This window comes from Falco punctatus (genome assembly GCF_963210335.1).
Source record: "Falco punctatus genome assembly, chromosome: 12".
Lineage (NCBI taxonomy): Eukaryota > Metazoa > Chordata > Aves > Falconiformes > Falconidae > Falco > Falco punctatus.
This window is the reverse complement of record NC_137592.1, coordinates 24418791-24434116: the sequence shown is the minus strand read 5'-3', so window position 1 is coordinate 24434116 and position 15326 is coordinate 24418791. Positions and strand designations below refer to the sequence as shown.

At 38.5% G+C, this 15326-nt stretch overlaps 1 protein-coding gene across 2 annotated transcripts in view; it reads right to left on the bottom strand.

Moving 5' to 3' along the window:
* The window catches only part of KCTD3 (potassium channel tetramerization domain containing 3), a 32912-nt gene that overhangs the window by 11617 nt on the left and 5969 nt on the right, over positions 1–15326 (bottom strand). The window contains exons 2-9 of one of the 2 annotated variants that reach the window (XM_080408445.1): positions 12538–12591; positions 11046–11091; positions 10102–10175; positions 9590–9648; positions 9325–9405; positions 8489–8629; positions 7169–7259; positions 4328–4518 (exon numbers count right to left, since the gene is read on the bottom strand). In XM_080408445.1, the coding sequence (XP_080264571.1) occupies positions 4328–4518; positions 7169–7259; positions 8489–8629; positions 9325–9405; positions 9590–9648; positions 10102–10175; positions 11046–11091; positions 12538–12591 (737 nt within the window). The remainder of the gene's footprint in view (positions 1–4327; positions 4519–7168; positions 7260–8488; positions 8630–9324; positions 9406–9589; positions 9649–10101; positions 10176–11045; positions 11092–12537; positions 12592–15326) is intronic. The other variant, XM_080408444.1, reaches the window with a different exon arrangement.

Below are 15326 nucleotides of genomic sequence, written 5' to 3'. Positions count from 1 at the left end.
ATGATGTTATCCCTGCTGATGCAATCATTACTTGGGAAGGAGAAAGGAGGCAAGAAAAGGAAGAAGAGCCCATGTAAAATATACATTCCTTGTTTTTCTAAAGCCATTGAATTCTCAAATGGCTTTGCACATCCTAAGACATAAAAAAAATAAATTAAAAACCCCCACAAAACCACCAAAAAAATCCTGCTTGCTGTAATAGGATTTTTATTTAATCTGTGACTATTAAGTGTCATGTAAGTTGTAATTTCACGGGGTTTGCTAGACAGACAAATTTGTGCCATACTAGTTTGCAATTGCCTTTTAAAGTATTACAGGATCTCACCACTATTTTTTACCCAAATTAAACAGAGTTAGTCTGAAAACAGTTTTAAAATTAAATATGGCTACAACGCTTCATCCTTATTCTTGGGAAAAGACTGAACACAATGTGACATTAGTTGAATACATTCAAATTTCTCTTTTAGCAGAAATACTTGAACCTGGAAAAATAAGCAGCCTGTGAAAGCCTGTTTCTTTCTTTCTTTCTTACCCTCCTCATCTCCAGATCTTTGTTTGGTTACAGTCCATGAGTAGTGAGTCAAGGCTATTAAAAATTGATGCTATATAGGGAACCAGTTTCACCAATCATCACCTAAGATTCAAAATCTGGAAGACTTACTAGCAAACGCTGGCTTTCCAAATAAAGCAAATGTGGCAGCAATGTTTTGCTTAATAAAAATCCAAACACTGCGGAACATGACAGGCATTGATGGCTACGGTTACAGTAGACCTTAACATCTGAGCTTTTCCAGAAGATCTGTCCTCTCTAGAGCTTCCTAGCCTCATCATAATCCATCATGAGTATGTTTAGTTGAACTGCAAACTTGGACAGCATACTACGTTTCATACTATGTATTGTACCATGTATTTAAAAGTTACAGGAAACTAAAGATCATAGATTATCTCCAAGTCTGTCAGCTATGAATCCGTACAGCAAACTGGCCCTGTAAGTAAATTTGTAAGTAATTCCAGGTTAAGCTTTACTGCCTGGTCAGTAAAAAGCCATTACTACTGGGGATACATTACACAACCGAGTGTCGATCTTCACTCACAAGTTTTCTATCCCATACTGCTCACTCTACATATTTATATTACTCCCCACTAAAACACTTTAAATGCAGCAGACCAATGTCTTCAAAACAAGAATACCCAGTAACTGGAAAATCTCCCAATATTTTTTTGGACAAATACAAATTAACAGAGTGCCATTCCCAGCCAAGCAGCAGCCCTTTGTTACACCCCAAGAAGGAACCTCAGGAAGCTCAATATATACTTATGTTTTAATTAGAATGCTAAACTGTTTTCCAGGGAACAGTACAATCATTCCATGCAGATAAGATGCAGCAGTAAAGGGCAGATGAAAAAGGCAATAATAAAAAAATCCACAGAAACAACTCGAATTGATTACTCTAGAGAAGGATGAGGTTCAAGGAAATCAAGGAAGACAGCTTGAATGGTCTGGAGGAATTTGAAGTGTCAGTCCTGCTTAGGCTCAACAATCTTGAGACCCAGCCACAGGGGAGACAACGCTATACGTAATGACAGGCTCTTGTCTTAAGGGTCCCTCTCAGTAAAATACTGCTTACAGCAGCAATCCAGCAGCAGTGTCTTATGTAAGTAATATTGAAAGGAAGGAGAGCGCTCTGGGAGAGCTCTATCACAAAGATGCCAGCCCACACAATTTTCTGAGGATGGTGTCACCAGGCTTCGACGACTGTTTGGAACAAGTACTTTCTTTCACAAGATGATAGCAATGTACTGCAACACAAAGCAGGACAGCAAGCATTTGCCACTACAAGGAAACAAGACTGCTATATTCAAGTTGTTACTATTAAACACAAGTTTATCTTAGTTTTTTTTAAGCCAGGCAGCATGACCTATTATCCAAATGAGGAATAGTACATTTTGGCCAATGTTAGTCCGACTACAGATTCAACCCTGCAGGCATTTTCTCTCTGCTCCCCCCCCACCCTCAAGTGGCATTTCCTTTGTTTCACAAAGTCACTTCAACATAGTACAGCCTGTTTAGCAAAAGTGCTTCCTTCAGTTTTGTTGCCATGTTCCGACGTAGTCTGAGTTATGAGAACCTTATGCTATTGGCACATTTCAGAGTTATTTGAAGTAAAAGTCCACTTATGGTTTTTGCATCTCTTTGCACTCAATTTCCAAAAATCCTAGATGCTGCTTCACGTATCTCATTGCAAATTCCAAGGCAACACAAAAGCAGCTAAGTCAAACCAGAAAATGCAGGAGGAATGGAACAGCACAGTGCTTAAAACGATGCCTATTACAGTGTGTCGGGTCTGGCTGAGCCCCAGAGCAGCCCCACAGCACTGTGCTTTGTGTGGGCAGCTAGAAAGGTGTTGAGAACACACCAGTGTTTTGGCTGCTGCTGAGCAGTGCCCACACAGCACCAAAGCTGTCTCTCCAACATTCCCCCCTCACCAGTAGGCTGGGGGTGGGCAAGATCTTGGGAAGGGACATAGCCAGGACAGCTGACCCAAATGACCAAAGGGATATTCCATACCATAGAACATCATGCTCAGTATATAAACTGGGGGGAGTTGGCTGGGGGCTGGTGATGGCTGCTCGGGGGTAAAAGCTAAGAGAAAGGAGAAGGAAGGGGGAGAATTAGTTATTTATGACATTTGTCTTCCAGAGAAAGCACTATACGTACTAAAGCTCTGCTTCCTGGGAAGAGGTCAAATATTGCCTGCTGATGGGAAGTAAAGAACAATAATATTTGTTTTCCTTTACTTCTGTATGCATGGCCTTTGCAATTGCTTTATTAAACTGCCTTTATCTTGATCCATAAGTTGTTGTGGTTTTTTTCCTCATCTTATTTTCTTTCCCCCTGTTCTGCTGAGGAGGGGAGTGATAGAGCAGCTTGCTGGGCACCTAGCATCCAGCCAAGGTTAGCCCACCGCATACAGGAGTGCAGCTGCCATGCTAAATCTTCCCTACCTTTAAGATTTGTTCACCAGGGGCATAACAGGAGAATAGGCTTCAAGTATTCACAGTATTTACTCCCTAACAGATATTTCATATTCAACTGACACACCATTCATATTTATTTTTTTTAATACAATGGAACCTCCTTTTCTGTTCTGCTGATTATTATTATATAAAAGAGTTCTGTGAGTCACAACTAAAAGAACAGTACACAGCTGCATTAACTCATGCAAGACCTTTGCCCTACCCCATCTTCAAATCTGACTTAGTGTTTCCACTCATTCAAGCATGAAAAAAAGCAACAGCCCTTAACATAGCTGGAAATTGCCTGAGCATCTTTCAAGTAAGCTCTTCCTTTAAAGGCATATGGATCAAAACTTGAATTTGGTCATTTTGACTTTCATTAATGACCACATTAATTCTCATGCCTTCAACTATGGAGATACATCTAACAACAAATTATCTCAGCATTAAGCTTCAGAGAAAAGTGTCCACATAAGGAGACTGCTGTCATACTTTGTTAGCAGTATCCACTGCCAGAGGAAACAGACTTTACTAGCCTAATAGTGGTTATTCAAACACCAGGGATTAGACTGGAGTAAGTTCCTAATACCTAATATTGCCTCCCAAATTTGCCCTGTATTTGAACAACAGTGAGTCAGACAAGCCATCAGATTAGTACCAAGTAATATTTGCTTCTGAAAAAGCCTTCTTGCTATTTCTAAAGCCCCGCTAATTGTGTGTCCTTCAATACCAAGGTGTACAAGCAGCAATTCCTGTATGCTTAGGGCAGTACAGCTTGTCTTTTTCCTACCTAGACACCCACGTCATATAAAGAAGAAATTTTCATCTTTCAAATTCCATTTATGAACTACATGTGACAGAGAATTAAATCTTTTCATCGCCTCCATTAAAAATACAGTTTTAATAAGACACAGGAAAGAAAAGAGCAGAATCTCTCAGCATCTGTAGCTTTCCATCTCAGGAACTTAGTTCCTTTGTGCTATGGCCTAAATTCAAATGCAAGTCCAAGGAAAAGTTTAACTCTTAATTTGCATCTTGATACAAAAACTCAAACTGAACAGTAAGTGTTAGTAACTGTTCAGTAGACAGACTACTTTTTTATTCTCCATCTTTTTGATTTTGAGAAAGGATTCTTCTAGCATCACAGAGAAGAAATATGTTCTAATAGGTTGCTGTACTATAGCTTGTTTTGTCACTTTGTGAAAGCAAATACTGAACACCATGGATCATACATACCTCAAAATAGGATCACAGACTTCCTTCTCATTAAACACACACATGCAAAAAGAAACCAGTCAGTTATAGTTACCAATTTCACTGCCGCTACCACCGTCTTGAATGCTCCACAAGATTATGCTACTCTCCGAGGCAACTGCAACCATCTTATCCTTGTCTCCATGAGGTCCTCCAACCACCTTAGCATTAAGAGCCACTCGCTCAATCGTCCAGTCCAGATAGGGACTTGTAAACACTTGCTGCCACCCAGATGACTCTTTGATTCTGGAAGGACAAAGGAAGGAACAGGGAGTAGAGGTTACAGATTCAGAAACAGACAACTCTATCTAAGCCTGAATCAACATGGATGACCCAGTCTTACAGGCTACACCAGAGAACTTCATATTCCAGTAAAGCACTATAGTTTACAAGAGCTGCAGGTTGGTTTGTTTTTTTTTTCCTTGAAGTCTGATACTGCATATTGTTTCAGTGTTTTGTGGCTACTAAAAGCCTGTGCTGGGTTTTTTCCTCATATAAGCACGTCTGATATAGAAGTCACCAGACCAATCCAAAAACTTGGGCTAAACAAGTGCTAGAGAACAAGGTTCAGCATAAGACTTTAGAAGAAATATCTATTTAAATTCCCAGAAGCAAGGTACCCAATCACGCTCTAGCATAAGGCTGTGCTACCTAGTCACATTTTCTATTTACGGTATACTGTACACAGGTAGTACTGAATTGACTATAAGCTTTATTTTTAGAGAAGCATTTGCCTGTGCAATTTTAAAGACTTACATGATGCCAGAAGAGCACAATTTATCCGATTTAATTTCAAGCAATAATTTAGATGCTTTGTGACTGAGCTAAAGCACACTAAATCTCAGCAGTCAAATTATATAAACGTTAACATGGAAAGCAAAAACATATCTAGTATCTTTTGCCATTGTTGCCATTCTTCCGCTCCAACATTGCATCCTGCCTGGAGCTGAAGCATCGCAGTTCACTGTGCTCTACCCATACAGCATGCACAAGCTGTAGTGAACTGACTTAAGAGCAGGACCACAATAGCCATAAGCCTTTGAATGAAACCAAGACATTCTCACAAGCTTTATTATCAAATTTTCAAGACTTCTGTCACACCTCAAAGGAGAAAAAAAAAAGAAAAAAAAAAAAAAAGAACTCTCTTTAGGATGTCCTTTGCTGTAGTTTTTTACCAAAATAATTGCCTTAAGTATTTAAATATTATCGCTTACAAGCAGCCTAAAAGAAAGTCACAAAACCAAATATCTAAATACATTTCATTTCTTACTGCATGGGATTCACTGTCCACTACAAATTACCACTTACACTGAGAAATTATTCTGGCTAAAATTCAGATGCTGCCCTTACATTTAAACAGCAGTGACAAGAATTTTATAAATCATGTCATTATACTGTACTGCAGTAGCACCATATAAGCAAGCTCTATTTAAAACTGTAGGTAGAAGGAAGTAGCTTTAAGAATATGTTGCCTTCTCAAACACCAGATATTCAAAAATGTCTGGGCAAATTCAGCTGCCAAGCCATAAAAACGAGAGATACTGAGATACAGCACAGAGGAGAAAACACTGTACCCAAAACTGTGTAAGAGCAGAATGGAGGAGGGAGAATTCCACCATTGTATTCCCAGTGTTCCTTCAAGCCCAATCACCCCCCGCCCGCCCCCCCCCCCCCCCAGCCCCCCCCCCAAAAATATTCAAAACAAGACGAGACTGCTACCTTGAGTCACCATGAAGAAAAGCAGCATTTTAAATTGCCATGTTGACCCATGCCTCTTTCAGGAACCATTCAAGCCTGACAAGCTTCATCAAAAGCATCACTAATGACTTTAAGTTCAGCAGTAACAAGTTTCATTAAGTAGATTACCAAGCAGGAAAGAGGCAGAATCTTTCACTTAAAAGTGAGGTAGCCCCCAAGGAAAACAGTCAGAGATAAAATCCTAAGGAAGGGACAATTAGCAAAAGACAATTGCAAATCATTGCCGCTTTCTCCAGTCAGACCACATTAAGCATAATTGAAAACAAGAACATTAAGTAGAGCAAGAAAAGCCACATTAAAGCAAAACAAATTATAGTGGTGAATACGAGAGACAAGGTAGATGTAATTGAAGTTACAAAGTTTAAGCAAGTAAATTAGTATTCTATATAGTGAAAAAGGTAGCAAACTATGCCTTCAACTTGGCAGTAACCAGAAAGAAGCCATCCACATTGCACTCTTTATTCTCCCTTCTGTTTCGGAACCACACTATGACAGCAGCACTAAGATTGTTTTTGGCAACAGCTCTTGTTAAAACATTACTTTTCAATGGAGACAGCCACCAATGAAATCCAGACTACCAGATGTGAACTAAAAGCAGCTTCTGTAATATGAAGGTGTTAATTATCTTCACCTGATCTTAAAAAAATAGCCAATACAGAAGACATTTGAAGATACTTTTCAGCCATCCAGGTGAAGGAACAAGTACTTAACAGTTCTGCTAAGGTAAAAACCCTCAAGTTTAAGACAAGGTACATCACTTACGTAACAAAAATCTATTATCTGTTTCAAGTTCTTTGATAGCCTAACTTCACAGACTGTCTTCAAATCCATACAGTAGGATGAAATTTTAAAATTATTCTTTCATTTAAAAGCCTGCTTTAGAACAGGCTTTTGAAGCAGTTAAAATCCATCACTTTTGCAACAGCATCAAGAATTGACAGCAGAGCAGCAAAATTTGAGTTCCTATCAAGCAGTTTATTTGCACATACAGAAGCAGCAACTCACATTTATAGGAGCAGACTGAATACATCTTATGTAGTGTCATTATAGAGTAAAGCAAACTTTGCTTTGCTCACAGCAAATCACAGGGTTTTTTTTTTTTAAATTCCTGTAACCTGACAAGCAACTATATTCATACCTGTAGCAAACAGCAAAATGGGCATAGGCAGCTACTATCCAATTGTGGTGGCCAGCTACTATTAGGACTTTCCGTGGGTCCACAGGAAATCCTAAAAAAACCAAAGCTGAAGTCAGTCAAGTGACAGGTATTAGAAGACAAGCAGAGACATCTGTAACAGGATAGAGCTGTCTGCTAGGATATGCAACAGACACTTTGACAATGCAGTATCTCAAGAAACATTTTCAGCCGGATTCTAGTTAGCAAAATTACTCCTCACAATCCTTACAACTTACATGTAAGGAAGACTTTTCTCAGTCAATACAATGCAAATCGTTCATAAAGAGAAAGAGGCAAGCAAATTGGTAAAAATTTGAGGATTGTTATCAAATAAGAAGCAATGCTCTCTTTCGTAAAAGCTCTTTCCAAGTAGTTGGTGCAACCCTATATTGTTCCAGACTGTAAAACTGAAATTTCCAGTATGTCAGAATACCTATAGCTCCTCTATTTATTATCTAGCGAGAAGAGCATGCCCATTTCTGGTCTATAACTAGATTAGGTTTGGCAGAAGTGTGGGATGGCACTGGAATCAGTGGTTATGGTACTTCCCTGAGTTAGCTCTCAGCCTTGATATGCTAAAGAACTAACGCCTAAAGATTACATCATCTTCGGCCTCATTTTCCCCAAGACTGCCATAACACAAAGAAGAATCAGCTATTCATATCCAAGGCTTATTTTTATGTTACCTGGATACAGACTCACCTTTTAACATACTCCAGATTTTCCTAACACTGCTACAATTTACACGGTTATAGCAGAAATATGACACTTCTAACAGCATCATTTTGCTTGCAAAGTCAAAAGCTGGAAAATTACCAAATTCAAGCCCATCTTATTTACAGATTTTTTAGAATTTTATATGGAAAGTACATAGTCAAACAACTGAAGACTATCTTTACTCTAAAAACCTGACTCTTGCAGGGCAAGAAGCACACCAGGAGCAAGAAAAAGGTGTAAGAGCAAGAAGGAGGTCCTGAACAAAGACCAGACACTGGTCTGTCTGGTTTTTATCACATCTTTAGCATTGCAAGGCATTTGCCTAAGGGGCCATACTAAGACTGCATGAAGAACTTTGATTTGCTTCTCAGCCTCATGTCTTGATTGTGCAGCAGTGAGCCTTAAATACCGTACAGGAAGTAGTGGTTAATTAAGTATTCAGCCATTTTAAGATAAGGCAAACATAGAATAACAGACTGAAACCAGAAATAGTCACTCAGTTTTTATTTCCCAGTGACAATCAGCTTTTCAATTTATTTTGCTTTTAAAACTGACATTCCTCACCCAGTCTGACTGTACCTTCCCCAGTACCAGCAAGTGTAGGCTGGACACCACCTCCATGAATCTCACTCTCAGAGCAGTTTTGACCAGTTCTAACATCAGTCAGCGGCCCAGCAGTGTTATTTATTTTACGATTGGGAATGCCTATAAAAGAAAAAGAGATGTTTTGTTCCGCTCCATAAACTTTAGTGATATAACAGATATTCATTCACTTCCAAAACACAGGATTAATACTTCTGCATTTTGACCTAAAGTCTAATTCAACTGCTATAAGAATTAGGCAATATCGTAACACTGAAACAGAAAATGCTTTTGCTCTCTGTGTTGACATTCACAATTTAAGGAACTATCTTCAAAAATCTTGTCAATGATTGGCTAGGTATTCCCTAGACTTCAGGTTAACACGTGAACTGCGTCCATCTCTAGAGAGAAGAAAAATCTAAGTACTCATATCGTTAAGATAAGGTCATTTGTGGCGATCTGTCATCTAGACACAGGACACGTAAAGTAACTGTACCGTCCAAAAGAAGAAAGCACTCCATGCTGGTAACATTTAACCGAAACATAGTTGAAGAACCCCTACTCTAGTCTACTACCAAACACAGCCTGCTTAGTAATAATGTGCCACAACTCCCTCCCTGCCCAGTACTCTAAACATGCCGTTTCATACAGCATACAGATAAAAGCCTTGCTTTTGAATCAGAACCATGTTTGATTCAACTGTTCATCTCAATCTTTCCATAAGAAAGCCTTCTCTGGACAGTTTAACCACTAATAGCCCCCACAGACTAAAGCAATAAGTGACCACAAGCAACATTATACCATGAATACAAAAATACCTGGAGGAGGCAGGTAGCCATGAAAAAGAACACTCCCACAAGATGAGCGTTCCAGTTCTTCACATAGTAGCAATCTTCTTACTAAGGAGGAAAACAAGATAAGACCACAGCTTTCACTTCCCCGGAAACATTACGTTATTTCAAATAACCTGCTGTAAAAGTTTTGAAAATCTTCAGGGTCACAACTGTCCATGATTTATTATAAGTGGGTCATTACTACAGTAATAAACATGAGATTACTTCATATTTAAAAAGCAGGAGTTACCTAAAGGAGTGATTCCATAGAATTCAGCTTCATGCCTGAGAACATTAATACTGACTCCCCTAGAGAAAGGGAAAACACAACAGAAAACAAGGACAAAGTGAGTCAACACCCTGAATATTCATACTTGCATATAACTAGACACTGCACAACATGAACAAGGTACTTACTGGTTTACAGAATTACCACCAAATGCATTCAACATGCTGATGTTTGAGATTTCTAAGTGATCTTAATATTAATTACCATTCATTAAAATAAGGATCCAGAAACAATAAAGAAATACATTGCCAGAAGTGGTTAAAATTACAAGAATCCACTAACAAAACACAATGCTACCATTTCTGCCTCTACCATGCCGTACATAGACTCTAGACATGGCCCCAGATCTACCAGGGAGCAGAGTCATATACTAGGCACCCAACTAGAAGAGTAAACTGAAAAATCATCATTTGATAGTGTTCTAATGCATCTGATCAAATTAATTTTCACTTGAAATACTTAGAACTTCTTACCGTAAGTCCAATTCCTTTGTGCGAAGAAAATTTAAAATGGGTGCAAATGCCGCTGGATCTCGATCAATAAATATCTGCAAAGAAAAATTGCTGTACTTCAGCATTACTATGGAACAACCGTCAACTAAAATGCTTTTCTATGCTGTGCACAGGAAAGAGGACTTGAAGATGAGGCAGTCGGCAGATGAACACAACCCAAAGTTTTTTGACCTCTGCTTTGCTCTCGTTATTCTACCATCCACTAATTCAACATTCTTAAAAGACTTATATACAAAAACCGCTGCAAATAAAGAACACGTTTATTAAGTGCCACCTAAGTTCTAGTCTCCACAAAGGTCAATGGGTGCCCTCAATTTCTATCATGTATTCAGGATGCGGTAAATGTAATAAGATATCAAAGTAAGTTAAAAAAAAAAAAAGTCTAAAATCAAGTCAATTACGATTACAACTACTACTACACTTTTAGCAAAGTACCTGTGTGCTTTACTATCACTCAACCACATTGCCATAACTATAGTTTCCCATTTAAGAATATCATAAACACAGACTGAAACATCCATTTTGCTATCTGTATTTGCCAACAAAAGCTACGTTTCCATGTCTGGATTTACTCAACTACATATGCAATAGCTATCTAACGAAAATTACACCTCTCTCCGCAATGCAGCAATTAGCAGTTTTTCTGTTCTTAAAAAAAAAAAAAAGTACAGTTGCTGCCACCGCATTGTCTGTACAATGCAGAATGAGCACAAAAATATGCACATTATTCCAGTTTCATCTATCTTGGAATGAAGATGAGAATCAAGAAACCCACAGATGTCACTGATTTTCATGGAAGTTTACACTGACTCAGGCAGTGTAACTCCTACTAGCATCCACACTGAATAAACCTAACTGAAAGCATAACATTAAACTAATGAGTTATCAGTAGGTTTATTACTTACAGCACCAGTTTCGTCCTTCAGTGTTGAAATTCTTCCACTCAGCAAACTGCAACACAGGAAATTGTCATTAAGTGTCCCTCAGAAATGTACTACACAAATACAAGACATCAACACTCTCAATCAGTTTGCTCTTTTTGTGTAGTCAGTTGCATTTTCATAAAACAGAGCAGCTGAGCAAAGAAAACCGCCTTGGTAATGCAGAATGCTCCAGAGGTGCAGGGTGAAGGATCTCTCCTGAACAAAGAGGCAGTGCGTGCACACCTAAGGAAAAGCTAAGAGCTGCATCATAAGGACCTTCAGATTCTCAAACAGACACAAGGCCTTAGCCTGAAAGGATGGGAAAGTTTTCCCAGGCACCCAGAGGGCTGCATAGTTTGTTACAATCTAGTAAATCAGTAAAAGCTGCTTAAGTTAAAAGGAAGAGTAAACAATCCATTCTGCAAGGACTTCCGGGGCAAGAATGGGGTGGATGACTTTTTACACAAGTCCACTTCAAAGTTTCTCTCCCATCAGATCAAAGTGCTTTTGTTCCAGATCCATGGAAAATGCAATGCCAAAACTTTTTTTTTTTTTTTCAGATAAGAAACACACTAACATCAACAGTTTTATTACAAGATTACATCTTAGTCTGGATGACAATTATCTCTGAAATTTTCCAGTACTGGATGACTTTCAGAAGAACCTCCTTCGATAGTCTATTTAGTATGGAGACTGGGGAATACCATTAGACTTCCTCTTTGTGCCTTTCCTTCCCTGCCTCAAAGAAGGTGACATTTCCCTGGCACTCCATTCATCTAAACATTTCAGCAAATCAGGAGCAGATAACGCTGCCTGTCTATGTCAGCTGCCAGGCTTTTATTGGGAAAGAAATCTAGAGTACAAAACCTAAATGTAATGAAGCAAAATTGCCAGCCTTTAGGTCTTCTTTTAAGTGTTTAGGATTAACTGGGATGATAGAGGTACAGCAACTACAGCACAAAATTACTAGGGCACAAACAGTAGGCAGCACAACCTATAGAAGTAGTAATGGTAGAGACATAAAAGTTAGCAGAAGGGTGTTCAATAATTCAACAGCTCCTGTACCACAAGTTAAAACTCTCAAAACTTTTGAGTTAATTCAGGGTACAGCAATAACTCAAAAAACATAAAAGGCAGTGCTGCTGTGTATGGTCAATAAGTTCACAAGTGGTAATATAGTAACAGACTTAGTGGCATCTCCCTTTCCTGTAGAATTGGAGCCTTATTTCCACAACATCTGAAAAGTGACAACTGTTCAGCACATATAAGCTGCCATAGCATCATTCAAGACAGAAGATGCCTTTTGGGTAACAGCTCATTTCAAATGAATCTGTCTCATTACTTGAAATAGGGGGGAAAGCATTACGGAATAAAGACATTATTTATGGCAGAAATTAACAACTAAGAACATATATATATATTTTTAATGACTGTTAATTTGTCTTTGTTTCATGTGATTATATATTACAAATACCTTGAAAAAAAGGAGTCTGGGATCCACATCAGTGTTTGTCTTGAAGTGCTGAACCTAAGAAACCAAAGTTAACAAATTTAGAATCAGCTGTAAAATTGGAAGGAAGTCTGCTTTATCCAGATTCTTTGACTTCTCCTATAAAGCTGATATCAAACAGGTTTGGGAAGTTTAAGATCTGCACATCTGTACAAAGTCAAAGAGATTGCACCTTATTTGCACAGATTGTCCTTAAGCATAAAGCAGGACTGCCCAGAGACCCTAAAGTGTCATTCTTTAAATGTTTGTAACACACCATCCCAAACATCCCACATTTTCTGGTTCTCATACTTTGTCAACATTAATGCTTGACAAAACACACAAAAACAAACCAGAAAAATCACAGGCACACAAAAAACAGCCACTAAAATACAAGTTAATCGACAATGTGCTACTTCTGTCATTAACTGCATGTTACTCTTACTTAGGACTCAAAGGGTGCTACACTGTAAGCTGCAAAAGACTACAATGAGCTTCAAGTTAATATTCTACAATAAATTTAATTATTTGCCATTTTGCTATTTGGATCCTCTTAGGGGCGTCCAATAGCAGTAGCAGTTAAAAGAAAAAGTATTAACTCCAGATCATATTATTAAATAATACAAATTATAGTATTATTTCTGATGCCAGATGGTATTTTATGTAATAAATAACTAAGAACTCTTTTATCCTTCTTTTGATTTTGATTTAACATGAAGAAATACAACTGGATTGGCAGCTTGGGCAAGGAGGTCGTGCTCTGCATCAGCTCTCTGACTGTACATATCCTCTAACTAGTACCATGACTAAGAAACCTTTGCTGACCTCTTCATTAATGGGAATCAAAAAAGGAAAGGCAGAAGTAAAATTCCATGGTAACTTTCCACATAGTGGAGGAATACATTACAAAATATTGTCTGAATAAAAGCACTTAACCATTGTTTATCCAGTTTTCACTGCTTGTATTTTCCAGTTTTAGAGAGAAAGATGTAAACAAAAAGTATTACTTTATACCCCTTAAGAGGCAGAAACACAAAGGCTATATGGAACTACCACTGTGCATAAGATGTGGATGGTGTAGCTGCTCACTGCAAGCAAACAATGATAAATTTGTTCTTAGCAGAAAATCCACAGTGTAAGTGTTCTAAGCAGAAACATGCACAAAGAAACCAAAAAATTAGAGAATCAAAGTCGTTTGATATTTAAATGTAAAATGACTTCTAAGTATGTTTGCAGTTTTACACAGCTTTTATCATCAGTAATACAGATCACTACCCCTCTGTACTTTTAAGAGTAAGGGATGATTCAGAAGATGTTCCAGAAGAAGCCACCACACAACAAGGACATGAAAAGACCCACCAACCAATTCCATGTTTGTGTCCTTGCAACATTACCAGTGGGTTTAGATAGCACAAGCATTTTCTGTCTGTGACTTAGCACTGTGGTACCAGTTTAGTAAGCAATACCCCATATTAATGCATACTTTAAAACTTTTAATACCTATACATTAGTCTGTGTAAACAATGGGACAGAGTCCTCCTTTTCAGGATACAGAAAGAAGCTTAGCTAGCAAAATTTACGTGTGCATCTGCAGCTCCGTGCAGTGGTCAGAAATACGTTGTATCAGGAAAATTAGGCAAACCCAGTGCAACAGCCTCAAATACCCTCAAGCAGGTGGCAGCCTACCATTATTTTACAGAAAATACAGGCAAATGGAAACATACAGGCTAAGTGTCAGTTACAAAACAACCATTTTCGTAGTCTATTGCACTTGTAGAGTTATCTTATAAGCAGAGGGAGATAAAGCGTCAAGAGAATTCACTACATTTGTTACAGTAATTTCTGTGAATGTTAACTTGCAAGAGGCTTGTGCTCCCAGCAAAGGAATCCACCGAAGCTGAGACCTGGAACTGTTGGAGCAACCATGCCCAACAGACAAGCTCTGGCAGTCCCAGGGAGCAGTGGTATCCTCGTGTCTGAACATGGAAAGCTGGGGACTTTGTACTAGTTGCTCAAAGTATAACTGCTGTCAGAGACGGAGGAGAATGCCAATTTCCTCTTCTCATACAACTCTACAAACAAAACTGTTTCAGGTTTCTAGTAAGGGTAACAGGAACTGAAGAGAAGAAAATGTGTATAGTATCCCACACTCCCTCATTTGCTGTCCAGATAACTCACTCCACCAGCAGCTTTGAGTAACCTGCCCTTTGCAAGCTGAAAAACCTGTCTCAGATAAATTTTTTCACAGAATATAAGCACTACATGAGAAGCTGAACCTTACACTGAGGTACTAGTGTACATTGTCTCTCTATTAAAAGGGGAATGTCCATGCACACATTTCTTACTCCTCACATCCAAATTATATCCATTGACCAGAATCTAGACCTTCGACCAGAAATGAAATACATATAAATGTTAAGTTTACCTTATTCTTCATACTTTTTTGTGTAGGGAAGCCCTCTGCGGATGTGCATTTCTTCCCCAGTTTATGCCCTGTACATGCCCTGATTCATGCTGTTCTCTGCAGATGCGTGTAATAAGATCTATTTAAAATTATGAGACTGAAGCATCTTTGCAATTCCGCTTGTAACAAAAACCTAGAAGATGAACTGGCCTTAATTTCAGAGCAGAGTTCACTGAAGAACCTTATTCAGTATAACACAAAATTTCGTCCAAGCCAACGTCAAAATTACCCTGAAAGCACCATTTTAGCTGAAGTTTTGCATAGGCAAGTTACAAGCTGTTTCTCTGGGCTGAGCCAGGTTCTTAATGTC